Source organism: Oncorhynchus nerka, linkage group LG20 (assembly GCF_034236695.1).
Source record: "Oncorhynchus nerka isolate Pitt River linkage group LG20, Oner_Uvic_2.0, whole genome shotgun sequence".
In the NCBI taxonomy this organism is placed as follows: Eukaryota; Metazoa; Chordata; class Actinopteri; order Salmoniformes; family Salmonidae; genus Oncorhynchus; species Oncorhynchus nerka.
In genome coordinates, this window is record NC_088415.1 from 76,157,844 (window position 1) to 76,174,408 (window position 16,565).

Genomic DNA, 16,565 nt, shown 5'->3' on the forward strand with positions numbered 1-16,565 from the left:
AAATTGTGATTTTTATCAGATGCTAGCCAGGCTTCCTCCAACTCCACAGACATTAAAGCCTCTGAAATGGGAACTATTACCTCGAAAGTGCCATCAGTCACTCCCAGTGTTTTGGACAGAGAAACACATAAGCCATATGCATGCTTAGAAATTGGACAGCTCCAATTCCATTTCCCCCTTTCCACCAACCGCATGCTGAAGTTATCAGTGGGCATTAGAATTATACCATCCGTCAGGGCCTTCCCCCATTCCAGAGTTCACATTATAATTATATTTATCCTCCGTCGTCGCTTATTTCACTTTGGCTTCTGTCGCCTTAGCCCAGCCACGGGCGTCTTATCTGTTTCCTGTTGCTGCTTTGGAAAGGATTCTCTTTCATTGCATAGTATTGATGACTGAAATCCGCTTTTCATTTATGTGAGTAATGTGTCCCTTATTCAGAGTATATCCAGATATGCTAAAGCTGAGATCATGATGGATGGCTAACGCTGGCTTCATACCCTGGCTGTGGACCCTCTTCCTTTGACTGTCAGACCCTGGGATGTCCACCTGACCTGATCACCTATTGACTGTCCATTGAGTCGTATATGCATTCCACGATCCAGTGGATGAAACATATGTACCCATAGTCATTTACTAAATTACCTGCAAGTAACACCTAACTGACCAGTGATCCTCTCTCAATCCTCTCACCCCTCTCTTTCTCCTCTCTCTCTCTCTGTGTGTCTGTCTCTCTAGTGCGCTATATAGGGAATACGGTGGCATTTGAACGCAGATTGTGTGGTGTTCTTTTGAATCATATGGAGTGGTCAGTGTATGGTGTAGGGCATCAGAGCCCTCCTTTACTCCTCTCTGGACACGGTGAAAGAATCAGCCTGCTGATTGAGGGTCATTTCCAGTCTGAACAGTCCACCCATACTGTATGCTGCTGCTGAATAACCTGAAGCTGGACATGGCCTATAGATTACATAAATGGAATCTCATTCTTTGACCTAATTAGATTTACAGTGTCTGATTAACTGAAAAAAGACCTGGGTAGAACAGGGGAATATTGTATGAGACCGGGGGAGTATTGTATGAGACCGGGGGAGTATTGTATGAGACCGGGGGAGTATTGTATGAGACCGGGGGAGTATTGTATGAGACCGGGGGAGTATTGTATGAGACCGGGGGAGTATTGTATGAGACCGGGGGAGTATTGTAAGAGACCGGGGGAGTATTGTAAGAGACCGGGGGAGTATTGTAAGAGACCGGGGGAGTATTGTAAGAAACCGGGGGAGTAGTGTATGAGAACGGGGGAGTAGTGTATGAGAACGGGGGAGTAGTGTATGAGAACGGGGGAGTAGTGTATGAGACCGGGGGAGTAGTGTAAGAGACCGGGGGAGTATTGAATGAGACCGGGGGAGTATTGAATGAGACCGGGGGAGTAGTGTATGAGAACGGGGGAGTAGTGTATGAGAACGGGGGAGTAGTGTATGAGAACGGGGGAGTATTCCATTGGGACTCATTGTGGGGTTTGGTGGTTATCTACCTCATCAGAGAATAATCATAATGTGAATTTCTAATAAAATCATTGAGTGAATACTTAATTAAAAATCACAGTTTTAATTAAACATTTAATTAAACAGATAAATTATCTGGGATTTATACCCGGAGACGTGACTGTTTTGTGAACTACAATACGAGTATTGAATAAACATTTGCTGATGTAGTTACTGATATACCCGGCTGATGAGAAAAACGGACAGGTCTCAAAGGGATGTCACCCCCCAGCCCAAACCAAAGCCAGCAGCAGCTGTAGCTGTTGGTTGAAGAAATGTTATCAGATTCACGGAGAGAAGCACACCATCTCACAAAGACAACACAGCAGCTGGTAGCTAGCTAGAGCCTCTGTCCACAGTGAAAAATGAGGCTAGCTGATAATCCAGTTGTATTGATTGAGAGCAACTCAAAACATTTACTGAGAGACTCCTTGACTGCTGCTCAGTATGTTGTAGTCAGGTGCCTGGCAACAACATACTGGTTTTCTGGTTTTCATCCTCTCCTAATCAGGGACTAATTCAGACCTGGGACACCAGATGAGTGCAATTAACTACCAGGTAGAAACAAAAACCAGAAGTGTTTCTCCAGGACCAGAATTAAACAGACCCATTTTAGATGCTACATGTGCCTCTGTCTGTGTTCTACATGATGTCGCTAAAAATGTCATTTTTGACATTCATTAGGTCTCAGTTTACTACCTGGGATTAAAGGTAATCTCAGGATTATCTGGGATTAACAGTGATCAAATTGCATTGATTCTTCATTTGCAGTAGAGGCTGATCAATACCAAAGTCATCACACACAGGCTTAGACTATTAATTCAAGGAAATATAGGACATTAGAGGTAGAAACCCAGATCATACTGTGTCTGGTCTAGTTTGTTCTTCAGTGAGAGGAAAGTAGACATCTTTATTTTGATCTACAGTGTATCTATTAACTCAGGGGGTCAGAGGACCTAAGGCTAATGGATTCACCTACTGTCTATGACCCCGGGCCAAATTTGACTCTGTATGCATGTTCCAAACCTTCTCAGACACGACTCAAAACACACACTCTCCTCAAAGGGCAGTTCCTCTGGCCAAGAGCCAACACACACTGCCAGCTCTGTCTCTCTATGTACATCGGAACAAACACGGAGAGGGCTTACTCACAAGGATGAAACATCATGTGCATTCCAAATGGCATCCTTTTCCTTATATAGTGTCCATTGGGCTCTGGTTGAAAAGTAGTACACTATATAGGGAATAGGGTGCCATTTGGGAAATAGGCTCTGCAGACATTGACAGAACTACCAACCAGCTACACAGCAGCTTCTTCAAAGTTTCAAGGGAGGACAATTTCTTCCCGAAAGCATGAATCAGGAATTCAAAAATCAAAGTGATTAATTATGTACTACTTTTAGAATTGTGTTTATTTACTCAACTATTAAATCAGGACATGGCAGAACGTCATCTTTTGCTTCAATGCCTCTTTCATGTCATAGGGCCAGTTTTGGCCAGTGTAGGCAGTCATTGTAAATAAGAATTTGTTCTTCATTTATCTAGGCAAGTCAGTTAATTAAGGTTAAATAAAAGTGTAAATATATATAAAACCATGCCAGCCCATATATAATAAATATATATAAATAAATATATAAATACACATATATATATATATAAATATACATATAAATATATATATATATATATATATATATATAAATATACATATAAATATATATATATATATATATATATATATAAATATACATATATATATATATATATATATATAATATATAAATATACATATAAATATATATATTTATATATATAATATATAATATATATATTATATAAATATATATATATATATATAAATATATATATATATATATATAATATATATATTATATAAATATATATACACACACACACAGTGGGGCAAAAAAAGTATTTAGTCAGCCACCAATTGTGCAAGTTCTCCCACTTAAAAAGATGAGAGGCCTGTAATTATCATCATAGGTACATTTCAACTATGACAGACAAAATGAGGGGAAAATATCCAGAAAATCACATTGTATGATTTTATATGAATTTATTTGCAAATTATTGTGGAAAATAAGTACTTGGTCAATAACAAAAGTTTATCTCAATACTTTGTTATATACCCTTTGTTGGCAATGACAGAGGTCAAACGTTTTCTGTAAGTATTCACAAGGTTTTCACACACTGTTGCTGGTATTTTGGCCCATTCCTACATGCAGATTTCCTCTAGAGCAGTGATGTTTTGGGGCTGTTGCTGGGCAACACGGACTTTCAACTCCCTCCAAAGATTTTCTATGGGGTTGAGATCTGGAGACTGGCTAGGCCACTCCAGGACCTTGAAATGCTTCTTAGGAAGCCACTCCTTCGTTGCCCGGGCGGTGTGTTTGGGATCATTGTCATGCTGAAAGACCCAGCCACGTTTCATCTTCAATGCCCTTGCTGATGGAAGGAGGTTTTCACTCAAAATCTCACGATACATGGTCCCATTCATTCTTTCCTTTACACGGATCAGTCGTCCTGGTCCCTTTGCAGAAAAACAGCTCAAAGCATGATGTTTCCACCCCCATGCTTCACAGTAGGTATGGTGTACTTTGTCCTCCAAACACGACGAGTTTAGTTTTTACCAAAAAGTTATATTTTGGTTTCATCTGACCATATGACATTCTCCCAATCTTCTTCTGGATAATCCAAATGCTCTCTAGGAAACTTCAGACGGGCCTGGACGTGTACTGGCTTAAGCAGGGGGACACGTCTGGCACTGCAGGATTTGAGTCCCTGGCGGCGTAGTGTGTTACTGATGGTAGGCTTTGTTACTTTGGTCCCAGCTCTCTGCAGGTCATTCACTAGGTCCCCCCGTGTGGTTCTGGGATTTTTTCTCACTGTTCTTGTGATCATTTTGACCCCACGGGGTGAGATCTTGCGTGGAGTCTTCCATTTCCTAATAATTCCCAGCCTGGTGCAGGTCTGCAATTTTGTTTCTGGTGTCCTTTGACAGCTCTTTGCTCTTGGCCATAGTGGAATTTGGAGTGTGACTGTTTGAGGTTGTGGACAGGTGTCTTTTATACTGATAACAAGTTCAAACAGGTGCCATTAATACAGGTAACGAGTGGAGGACAGAGGAGCCTCTTACAGGTCTGTTTGTAGGTGACCAACTACTTATTTTCCACCATAATTTGCAAATAAATTCATTAAAAATCCTACAATGTGATTTTCTGGAATTCTTTTTCTCATTTTGTCTGTCATAGTTGAAGTGTACCTATGATGAAAATTACAGGCCTCTCTCATCTTTTTAAGTGGGAGAACTTGCACAATTGGTGGCTGACTAAATACTTTTTTGCCCAACTGTATATAACAAAAAAATATATTCAGTCCGGTGAAATAAGGATTCTGTTGCATTTACACTGAACAAAAATATAAATGCAAAATGCAACAATTTCAAAGATTTGAGTGAGTTACAGTTCATATAAGGAAATCAATCAATTGAAATAAATTCTTTAGGCCCTAATCTATGGATTTCACATGACTGGGAATACAGATACATATGGATCTGTTAGTCACCGAAACCTTAAAAAAAGGAAGGGGTGTGGATCAGAAAATCAGTCAGTATCTGATGTGACCAACATTTGCATAGAGTTGATCAGGCTGCTGATTGTGGCCTGTGGACTGATGTCCCACTCCTCTTCAGTGGCTGTGTGAAGTTGCTGGATATTGGCGGGAACTGGAACATGCTGTCCTACACATCAATACAGAGCATCCCAAACATGCTCAATTGGTGACATGTCTGGTGAGTATGCAGGTCATGACAGAACTGGAACATTTTCAGCTTCTATGAATTGTGTACAGATCCTTGCGACATGGGGCTGTGCATTATCATGCTGAAACATGAGGTGATTGCGGTAGATGAATGGCCTGACAATGGGTCTCAGGATCTCGTCACGGTATCTCTGTGCATTCAAATTGCCATCGATAAAATGCAATGGGGCACTCTGTTCGTAACGTTGACGTCAGCAAGCCACTCGCCCACGCGATGCAATACATGCTGTCTGCCATCTGCCCAGTACAGGTTATTCATCTGTGAAGGGCACACTAATCCAGCATCAGTGGCCATTGAAGGTGAGCATTTACCCACTAAAGTCGGTTACGGCGCCAAACTGCAGTCAGGTTAAGACCTTGGTGAGGACGATGAGCAGTCAGATGAGCTTCCCAGAGCTTCCCAGTTTCTGGCAGTTTGTTCAGAAATTCTTTGGTTGTGCAAACCCACAGTTTCACCAGCTGTCCGAGTGACTGGTCTCAGACAATACTGCAGGTGAATCAAATCAAATATATTTATATAGCCCTTCGTACATCAGCTGATATCTCAAAGTGCTGTACAGAAACCCAGCCTAAAACCCCAAACAGCAAGCAATGCAGGTGTAGAAGCACGGTGGAAAAACTCCCTAGAAAGGCCAAAACCTAGGAAGAAACCTAGAGAGGAACCAAGCTATGTGGGGTGGCCAGTCCTCTTCTGGCTGTGCCGGGTGGAAATTATGACAGAACATGGCCAAGATGTTCAAATGTTCATAAATTACCAGTGAAGAAGTCAGATGTGGAGGTCCTGGGCTGGTGTGGTTACATGTGGTCTGCAGTTATGAGGCCGGTTGGACGTACTACCAAATCCTCCAAAATGACATTGGTCGTGGCTTATGGTAGAGAAATGAACATTCAATGCATTCCTGCAGTCAGCATGTCAATTGCATGCTCCCTCAATTTGAGACATCTGTGGCATTGTGTTGTGACAAAACTGCACATTTTAGTGGCCTTTTATTGTCCATTGCACCTGTGTTATGATCATGCTGTTTAATCAGCTTCATGATATGCCACACCTGTCAGGTGGATGGATTATCTTGGAAAAGGAGAAATGCTCACTAACGAATGTCAACAAATTTGTACACAAAATGAGCTAAATAAGCTTTTTGTGCGTAATGGAATATTTCTGGGATCTTATATTTCAGCTCATGAAACATGGGACAAACACTTTACATGTTGTGTTTATATTTTTGTTCAGTGTGATTAAGAAATGGCAAAACAAAACAATGGTTACAGAACAAAACAATGATCCAAAACGCATGTAAATATCCAATGGTAGCCATACACGGCCAAGCTTTCCTCTGCTCCAATAGCACCATGTTAAAGTACTAGCCATTCCATGGGATGCAACCACATGTGTAACATCCTCCACAGTAAACATTGGAATCCACAGACCTAATGGATTAGATTTAATTGTCTTTTCAGTTTTACAATGTAGCCATATATTTCCAGAGACACTGCTGTCAGCAGAGACTGCAATGCGATATTTGCCTGATATTTACTCACGTGAAATTGTGCTGTTGTGGAGAGAGATGGTTTTTGATTTCAAAGTATGGTGCCACCAGTAGTAATAAAGCATGTAACATGGTATAGGCCTGCTTTTAATTTCTGGACAATTTCATGCTTTACAAACCAATATATCAATTGTGTACTAGGTTACAACCAGCAAATACATTGAACTGCTTGTCCTCCTTTTACTACAGTCTCTCCTTTTACTAGGAAGGGAGCAAGTCCTGCTTAGAAAGCTATCTGTCATAAGTGCCATATCTCAAATCCTTGCTGCACCATACAGACAGTTCATCTCATGTGTGCATCATTGTACTTTATAACGTCTGTTTCACCAAAGCCAGAGACAATAGTGAAATATCTGGGCCTCCTGCAAAATCCTTCATAGAACAGTAGCCTTCAACCCCTAGGAATCTGTTACACATCACTACATAAATACACTGAATGCACAGATGACATGCAAAATGATCGTGTATACTGTTTTAATTGTTCATCCCCTAGCCTACACCATCACAGAGCTCTGACATAATGTCCTGCAGTCAAGGCCATGATCGACTGGTGAGATGTCATGTGTGATGGATGGCGGTTGGGTGGCTATGAGGGCGTCGTAACAGAGAGATAAAGGTTGCGTCCCAAATTGCATTATATTCCCTTTATAGTGCACTAACTTTGAACACGGCCCATAGGGCTAAATTACCTACAGACTGCTATATCGGTCTGCTTTTTTAAAAATTCTGATTTTTCAGGGGGTGCTACAGCACACCTGGCACCCCTACTTCCTGCGGCTATGGCCTCCATACATCACGTCAAATCAATCTCTTTAAGGCCGTTAACTTGTAAGGGTGCTGTAATATGTCATAGAGGGAGCAAAATGCAGAACTGGGCTGCTTGTGTAAATGCAGCCTTTGAGATGTTCTCTTCCTCTCAGCTTAAAGGGGCAGTGCAGTTCAAAAATCCCTTCTTTAAAAAAGAAATATATAGTTCCACACGGTCAAAATAATACTCTGAAATTGTTAAATTAAGTATTATAAATAATAAAATAAATAATTAAATTATAATAATGCCCTTTTTGTGTAAGATGTTTGAAAATAGCTAGAATTTTTCCGCCTGTTCAGGTGGAATGTAGTATTTGTCCCACATGATGTCAGAATGTGATCTGATTATAATAGACCAATGACTGTTCATTCTTAGGTTGGGAACCCCTGCTCTAGACCATCTTACCAGCCAACCAGGGCTGTATATGTAAATCTTCACATTTGTTTCCTAACACCCACATGATCAGACTGAGCATTTCAAGGGCCAATGGAGGCTCAGGGAAATAAATGAGTTATTTTCATTTATAAATAAACACAGTGATTTTAGACATACAGTGATGATTTAAAATGATAAATATTGCATGGGGGCTTTAAACAGAAATGCCACTAGTGCTTTCCCCTTAAACCAACGGCACACCACTCGCCACAAGGGTGTTCATCACAACAAAGACGGTCTCCATCCCAATGATCATATAATCATGTGACTCCTTTTTGTCTGGTTTTATTTGATTTATTTATCCTTTATTTATGCAGGGAAGCCACATGTAGTTGAACTCTTTATTCCAAATGAGCCCTGGCCAAGAAAGGAGCATATATTTATTTACACAACACAATGTAGACTAAAACAACATGAGTCAGTGCAATGGTCAAGTAAAAACAGTGCACAGAAAGGCTGGCTGGCAACATTGTCAGAACAGCAGCTGGCTTTTACAGCCTGGGATTGAACAGGGATGAACTGCTCATTCAGAGATGGATTCGTAAAGCCTCAATCACTCTGTGGTACTCTTCTCTTCCCTCTGGAGTCCAATAAGAACGCTGGTCTCCAACCCCCATATTAATATGACCAGAATGGGTGTTTTCCATTTATGCTGTGCACCAATCGAACTGTGAGGTGCCTCCTGTTGTGTCCTGAGGCTGGCAAGGAAGAGGAGTTCTGAAAGAGGCCATTCAGATGTAATCCAGGGGATCAGGAGCCTTTGGATCAGCTGCTACTGTCACTTACTGTACGTTTTACTGTAGGGGGTTCCCCTATAGACAGCCTTTGGATCAGCTGCTACTGTCACTTACTGTACATTCTACTGTAGGGGGTTCCCTTATAGACCGTCTTTGATTTGGGGTGGGATGATTAATAGGGACGGTAATGTGACAGTAGCCTGGTTTCTAGATCTTTGTACTGTCTAGCTCCCATAGGAGTTGGCAAGAACACACAAACCGATCTTGGACCAGGCTAATGTGACGGCTTCCAACTCCGTCGGCATGAAGATGAGTTTTGGTCAAGGGCTCAAAGTTTGACCCACCACTTTCTCTTTGCCGCTCAAACCTGAGCTTCAGATTTTAGATTTATGGCAGAGAACATCTGCTGTCGATTTTGAGGGGAAATAATTAAAGCATTGTTAGCCTTTACATTCACACAGGGCCACACAGACGGGAGTCCGCATCTGGGGGACAGATCCACTGTCTCCTCCAGGTCAAGGCCGGAGACGGCGCTGTGGCCCCATTCCACGGCTACTATTCCCTCAACTGGTGGGCCTCCAAGCACTTTTTTAAGTAGTTTTGTTTGGTTCTCGGCTGACATCGTGTTATGCTAAACTCACAGCCTCTTTGTGTCCTGACCAAGCTATAAGCCACAGACAGAACTCAAAGGGCACATCCTATCATAACATGAAATAAATAGCTTTCCAGGCTGCCCAGTCAGCAGCCAGGCCAATCCAATGTCCCAAATGGCTCCCTATGTAGTGCACTATTATTGACCAGGGCCTATAGGGCTCTGCAAAGAAACTGAGGGCCATTTGGGATGCAGCCCAAGTCTGTTGAGCCCCAGAGGCTTAAGTCTGTAAACAATGACCCATCAGGCCAGACACAGCGGATATTGAGGGAGCTTGTCCATAGGATGTAACTCATCTAATGTTAAATCTGACCACACTGCAGGGGATTTTCTTAACTCCTTCTGTATTTCTTTTGTTCTGTTTTATCATTGATTTAAGAGTCTTGGCAAACAATAAAAGACTGAGGTAATCTCTCGATCCATGATAATTGAAGTCCCTTTTTTTAAGGCTATTTGATGATAGTGGTACATTGAAGCTTCCAAACGTTTCTGTTCCATTTCAAACACAGTGTTGTGTTGAAGGAAGGATAGGGCGCGCACACACTTAATTTTTCAATTCAATAATAGCCTGCCCTAGTATTGTGAACACTGACTGTCCTCTTAAACTGTCATTCTAAACAATGACTGTTCAAAATAAAATGATGCTACAGCACTGCCAAATGACACACTATTCCCTACATAGTGCACTATGTTTGACCAGAGGCCTATAGACCCTGGTTAAATAGGGCACTATAGGGAATATTGCGCCATTTGGGAACAGCCCAGTGCTCTGTTGAGAGCCATATGTTCACAGGTTGCATGGCAGGCTAATATCTGATAATAAAGGGGTTCTGTTGCTGTGACCCCTGATGGGGCTGTGACCTATAGGCAGGGGGGCACACATGGTGCCCCGGGTTCATATGTGTTCAAAGGGTATATGGCTGTGTTACATATCACAGGGATTAGACAGATCACGCATGACAGTTTCGAACCCCATACAGGCTGAATGGGTCTGTTCTTTGGTTTTGGAACCAGTGTTTGTCGGTAATGATTTAGCTATTTATCCAATGCTATGTTGTTAATGATTTAGCTATTTATCCAATGCTATGTTGTTAATGATTTAGCTATTTATCCAATGCTATGTTGTTAATGATTTAGCTATTTATCCAATGCTATGTTGTTAATGATTTAGCTATTTATCCAATGCTATGTTGTTAATGATTTAGCTATTTATCCAATGCCATGTTATTCATGATTTAGCTATTTATCCAATGCTATGTTGTTAATGACTTAGCTATTTATCCAATGCTATGTTGTTAATGACTTCGCTATTTATCCAATGCTATGTTGTTAATGACTTAGCTATTTATCCAATGCTATGTTGTTAATGATTGTGAAAACATATGAGGCTGTTTCATAGATTATTAAACAGCCTTAGATGGGTCTGTTTTAGTTGTCTGTTTTTGGAATCAGTGCTTTATTGGTGATGTTTGGGATCTTGTATTAAGCTATTTCAAAGGTCCTCCTTTTAAAATTAGAGGAGACGGGATACTTTTAAGAGATCATAAAAGGATGTCCAGAAAAGTTACTGGCTGTGTTTGAAAGTTGAACAGTAAACTTGGGATTTCTCTTCTGCTGCTGCTCTCTGGTCTTCTGTCCTGACATGGCTGTTCAGAGTCTAACACTGGTTTTAATTAGCTTCACTCTATGGGAACACAGATGACCTCCACCTGTCTGTCCTCTCACGTACGTCTAGATAGCCCACCCCTCCCCTCTCTTGCTCTCTCCCCCTCTCTTGCTCCCCCCCCATGTAATCTTCATCAGTGCTTCTGGGACAAGGTCTGCTCCATTGGATAATGCAGAGACTTCCGCCCTCTTTCTCTCTTGTCAAAGTCAATTCAGTAATTAGTCAGGTGAGCCAGGTGATGTTTTAATGGCTTGGTTGTTATGAGTGGGCCTAAAGACAATGGATGGTGAGTGATGAGTGACCTGAGGATGTAGCTAAACTAGTTACTATTGTTCATTACTCTGCTTTGTTCGTCTGCTTCCCAAATGCACCCTATTCCCTTTATAGTGCACTGCCTTTGACCAGCACCCATTGGCTGTGGTTAAAAGTGGGGCCATTTAGGACGTACGCCATGGTTATAAATAAAACATGATTATTTATTAGTTTGATTCATGTCTGAGGCTCTACTGTGTGTTAGTCCCTTCACTTATCATAAATATACATTGTATCTACCCGTTTCTGGACCATTTCCCAGCTACGCTGATAAACAGCATTCTAATTGGCACTCTATTCCCTAATGTTGTGCACTATGGGCTCTGGTCAAAAGTAGTGCACTATATTGGAATTAGGGTGTCATTTGCGATGCATATTGGCCCACCACCCCGCTCATCTAGTATTTCCTCTCTCTCCCCCCTGCAGCAACAGACTAGCGCCTAGCAACCACGACCGGATACAGCGGCTGAGGCATGAGTTCCAGCAGGCCAGGGAGGACGATGACCCAGACGACCGGAGACGCACCTATAGCTTCGAGCAGCCCTGGGTGAGTGTCTGAGACCGGGCTGAGAACCAGGCCTGCCTGCCTCTCCATGGACCAACCCCTCACTAACCACTTCCACTGCCAGCCTGGGAGGGCTGCTAACACCCTGGCTGCCTGGTTATACTTGCTGGCTGGCTGCACCGTGGAGCCTCCCACTAACAACACAACCACTGGGCCTGGCCTGAGCATGGACTGTCCAGTATGACACTGACTGAACGTCAGCCCATGGAGCCTCTTCTCTTTAACTCCTCTATAGGCCTCCCACCTAACCCAGGCTGTGTAGCTCTGATAACTCTAACAATGTTTGCGTCCCAAATGGCAGCCTATTCCCTATTTAGTGCACTATTTTTGACCAGAGCTCTATGCGACCTGGTTAAAATAGTGCACTATGTGGGGAAAAGGGTGCCATTTGGGACACAAACAACCTCTCCACCGGCATGTGTCCTGGAGCATGTGTCCCTCTGGCACGCTCACCTGACCTCTAACCCCGCCCCCCCATCACCACCACCACTCCCTTCATACCACCCTTGTCATCCAATCTGCCATCAGTGCCATTTGTTGGTCTGTCTGTCACTCACAACACAAGGATCCCCCCCACCTTCACATGGACCAATGGACTCCTATCTGTGTCTGATTGTGTTTCCTTGTTGGGGGTTTCTTTTATGTGTGTGAAGGGTGGCTTTCTGGTTTTAACTGTGCCTTTTTAGAATAGGGGTTTAGGTTTAGGTATGGTTTTCTCCCTTTTGATGGCATGGCTGTTGGCCACCAAGTTAGAATGAGTGAGAATTCAAACTGAACAAAATTGGAGACCTTTCTATGACCTAATTGAAGGTATTTGGTCCCTCGATTAAAAACGGCACTATTCTTCCATTGCACCAGCAGTATGCCTTAAGTATACATTTTACATGGTCAATTATGATGTAAAAATCTGAATATCAACAAAATGATTTGCCTAATGTTTGAGAGTCGCTACTTTAATGTCTGTTGTTGTATGATATTGTTTTCCTATAAGCACTAATGTATTTATTGACTTTTGTTGTATTAATCTTATACATTGTCCATATCTACTAATTCAACTTTCATCATATAGACCTGTAATTTGCGGTGACGTTTTTAGAGCTGGTTTAGACTGTCAACATGTAGTAGTTCGTGTTTATTGTGTTGTCTAAAGGCTTGATTTTAATGAATTTTCCAACGTTTGTAAACTGATAGCTAATAAACCGACTCCATTGACATCTGGGGCTGTAAGTATCAGGTGTCTCAGAGTAGGAGTACAGATCCTGGATCGTTCATTGTGATCTAAAAGGCAGAACTGATCCTAGATCAGCATGCCTACTCTGTACGCCTGATGCGTACTGACCCTGGTGATGATAAATCAAATAAAGGGCTTGGTCTTGTTTTGAGTTCTGTTTGATATTAGTACCCTATAATTGAGTAAGTTGTGTGCAATGTGTGGGAGAGAGCTTTCCAACCCCACTCTGTTTCTCAGTCAACATGCATATAAAGTGCCTTGCAAAAGTTTTCAGACCCCTTTGATTTCTTCACAGTTGGGATTAGTGTTATTAAAATGGATTTAATTGTAATCTTTTTGTCAACCATCTACACAAAATACTCTGTCAAAGTAGCCAATGCATTTTTATTTTATTTTTTAGATTAAACCATATGTTATGAAAATATAGTGGTTGCATAAGTATTCAGCTCCCTGGGTCAATACATGTTAGAAACACCTTTGGCATTGATTACGGATGCCTAGAAGAACTTTGCACACCTGGATTGTGCAACATTTGCCCATTATTATCTTTTAAATATTCTTTAAGCTTTGTCAAGATGTCGGGTATCATGGCTACCACAGCCATTTTCAAGTCTTGGTATAGGTTTTCACATTCACTGTCTTCTTGGTAAGCACGTTGTTGATCCATCCTCAGTTTTCTCCCATCACAGCCATTTTCAAGTCTTGGTATAGGTTTTCAACGAGATTAAATGGCCATTCAGGAACATTCACTGTCTTGGTAAGCACGTTGTTGATCCATCCTCAGTTTTCTCCCATCACAGCCATTGAACTCTGTAGCTTTTTAAAATCATCAATGGTCTCATGGTAACATAACTGAGCAGTTCCTGTCCTGCAGCTCAGTTCAGATTGAAGACTATATTTGATGTGTCTGGGTGGTTTAATACATCATCCACAGCATCATTAACTTGACCATGCTTAAAGAGATATTCAATGTCTTCATTTGTTTTTGTTACCCATCACTTGTCTTTGAGGCTTTTGAAAAGCTCCCTGGTCTTTGTCGTTGAATCTGGGCTTGAAATTCAATACTTGACACCTTACAGATGTTGTTTGTATGAGGGACTGAGGAAGGGTTAGTCAAATAAAAAGCACGTCAACCCCTATTATTTCACACAGAATGAATCCATTTAACTTATTTTGCCAAATGTTATTCTTGAACTACTTTATGCTCGTCTTAATAAAGGGGCTGAATACTTAAGCAACGACTATTATGACGTTTTTATTTATCTTTAAAAAAACTTCCACATTGACATTACTGAGTATTTTGTGTAGATTGTTGATAACAATTACATCCATGTTAATCCTACTCTGTAACACAATAAAATGTAAGGGGTCTGAATACTTCTGTGTAGGTTATGTCCCAAATGTTACCCTATTCTCTAATTAGTGCACTACTTTTGAACAGAGCCCTATGGGAATACCACTGCATTGTTTGTTTACATCACTGATAGAACATAATGTTCCCATAACAGCAACATTAAAGGGACGGTCGGACATTTTTGCAATCACAATTCATTTCTGAATAACCAACCTCTTACAGAATCGTAAAGAATTTTGTGTTATTTTTTCCCTACCATACTAATTGCCACATGGAAAACAGGAACATATATAGCTGGCACCCTTTTCCGTATATAGTGCACTAGAAGTCGACCGATTAATCGGAATGGCCGATTAATTAGGGCCGATTTCAAGTTTTCATAACAATCGGAAATCTGTATTTTTGGGTGCCGATTTGCCTATTTTTATTTTTTATACCTTTATTTAACTAGGCAAGTAAGTTAATAACACATTCTTATTTTCAATGACGGCCTAGGAACGGTGGGTTAACTGCCTCGTTCAGGGGCAGAACGACAGATTTTAACCTTGTCAGCTCATGGTATTCAATCTTGCAACCTTACAGTTAACGAGTCCAACGCAATAACGACCTGCGTCTCTCTCGTTACACTCCACAAGGAGACTGCCTGTTACGTGAATGCAGTAAGCCAAGGTAAGTTGCTAGCTAGCATTAAACTTATCTTATAAAAAACAATCAATCATAATCACTAGTTAACTACACATGGTTGATGATATTACTAGGTATTATCTAGCGTGTCCTGCGTTGCATAATCTGACTGAGCATACAAGCATCTAAGTATCTGACTGAGCGGTGGTAGGCAGAAGCAGGTGCGTAAACATTAATTCAAACAGCACTTTCGTGCATTTTGTCAGCAGCTCTTCGTTGTGCGTCAAGCATTGCACTGTTTATGACTTCAAGCTTATCAACTCCTGAGATGAGGCTCGTGTAACCGAAGTGAAATGGCTAGCTAGTTAGCGCGCGCTAATTGTCGTTTTCCTAGTTCAAGCCCAGGGAGGAGCGAGGAGAGGGACGGAAGCTATACTGTTACACTGGCAATACTAAAGTGCCTATAAGAACATCCAATAGTCAAAGGTTAATGAAATACAAATGGTATAGAGGGAAATAGTCCTATAATTCCTATAATATCTACAACCTAAAACTTCTTACCTGGGAGTATTTAAGACTCATGTTAAAAGGAACCACCAACTTTCATATGTTCTCATGTTCTAAACAAGGGACTGAAACGTTAGCTTTCTTACATAGCACATAATGCACTTTTACTTTCTTCTCCAACACTTTGTTTTTGCATTATTTAAACCAAATTGAACATGTTTCATTATTTACTTGAGGCTACATTTATTTTATTGATGTATTATATTAAGTTAAAGTAAGTGTCAATTCAGTATTGTTGTAATTGTCATTATCACAAATATTTTTTTTTAAATTGGCCGATTAATCGGTATCTGCTTTTTTGGCCTCCCAACAATCGGTATCGGCGTTGAAAAATCATAATCGGTCGACCTCTATAGTGCACTACTTTTGACCAGAGTGCTCAATCAACATCATGCCTTCTGTAGTGGCCACAGTGCCTGATCTAGACTAATGTCAAGTCCAAAGGAATAGAATCGCAGTGGGTTCTCAATATGTGCGCTGACCCACCCATCATGGAACATACACAAGGTGAATGTAATTCTATTCCAGGGCCCATAGGGTAAACAGTGAAGGGAGAGTATAGGTGTTACAGCCATGTGGAAGCACTGACCCTGTCACTGTAAGTGTTCTTAGCAGGTATTGATATTAAAGATCTGGCCAGCTCTGTGCATTATCTCCTCTACAGCCTGCCTGTTGAGGCCTGCTGT

General features: G+C 41.3%; 1 protein-coding gene across 6 annotated transcripts in view; it reads left to right on the forward strand.

The window, feature by feature from the left end:
- The window catches only part of LOC115103145 (partitioning defective 3 homolog), a 254,743-nt gene that overhangs the window by 226,526 nt on the left and 11,652 nt on the right, over positions 1-16,565 (forward strand). For all 6 annotated transcript variants that reach the window (XM_029623850.2, XM_065005787.1, XM_029623854.2 and 3 more), the window contains one exon: positions 11,965-12,085. In XM_029623850.2, coding sequence (XP_029479710.2) covers positions 11,965-12,085 — 121 coding nt within the window. The remainder of the gene's footprint in view (positions 1-11,964; positions 12,086-16,565) is intronic.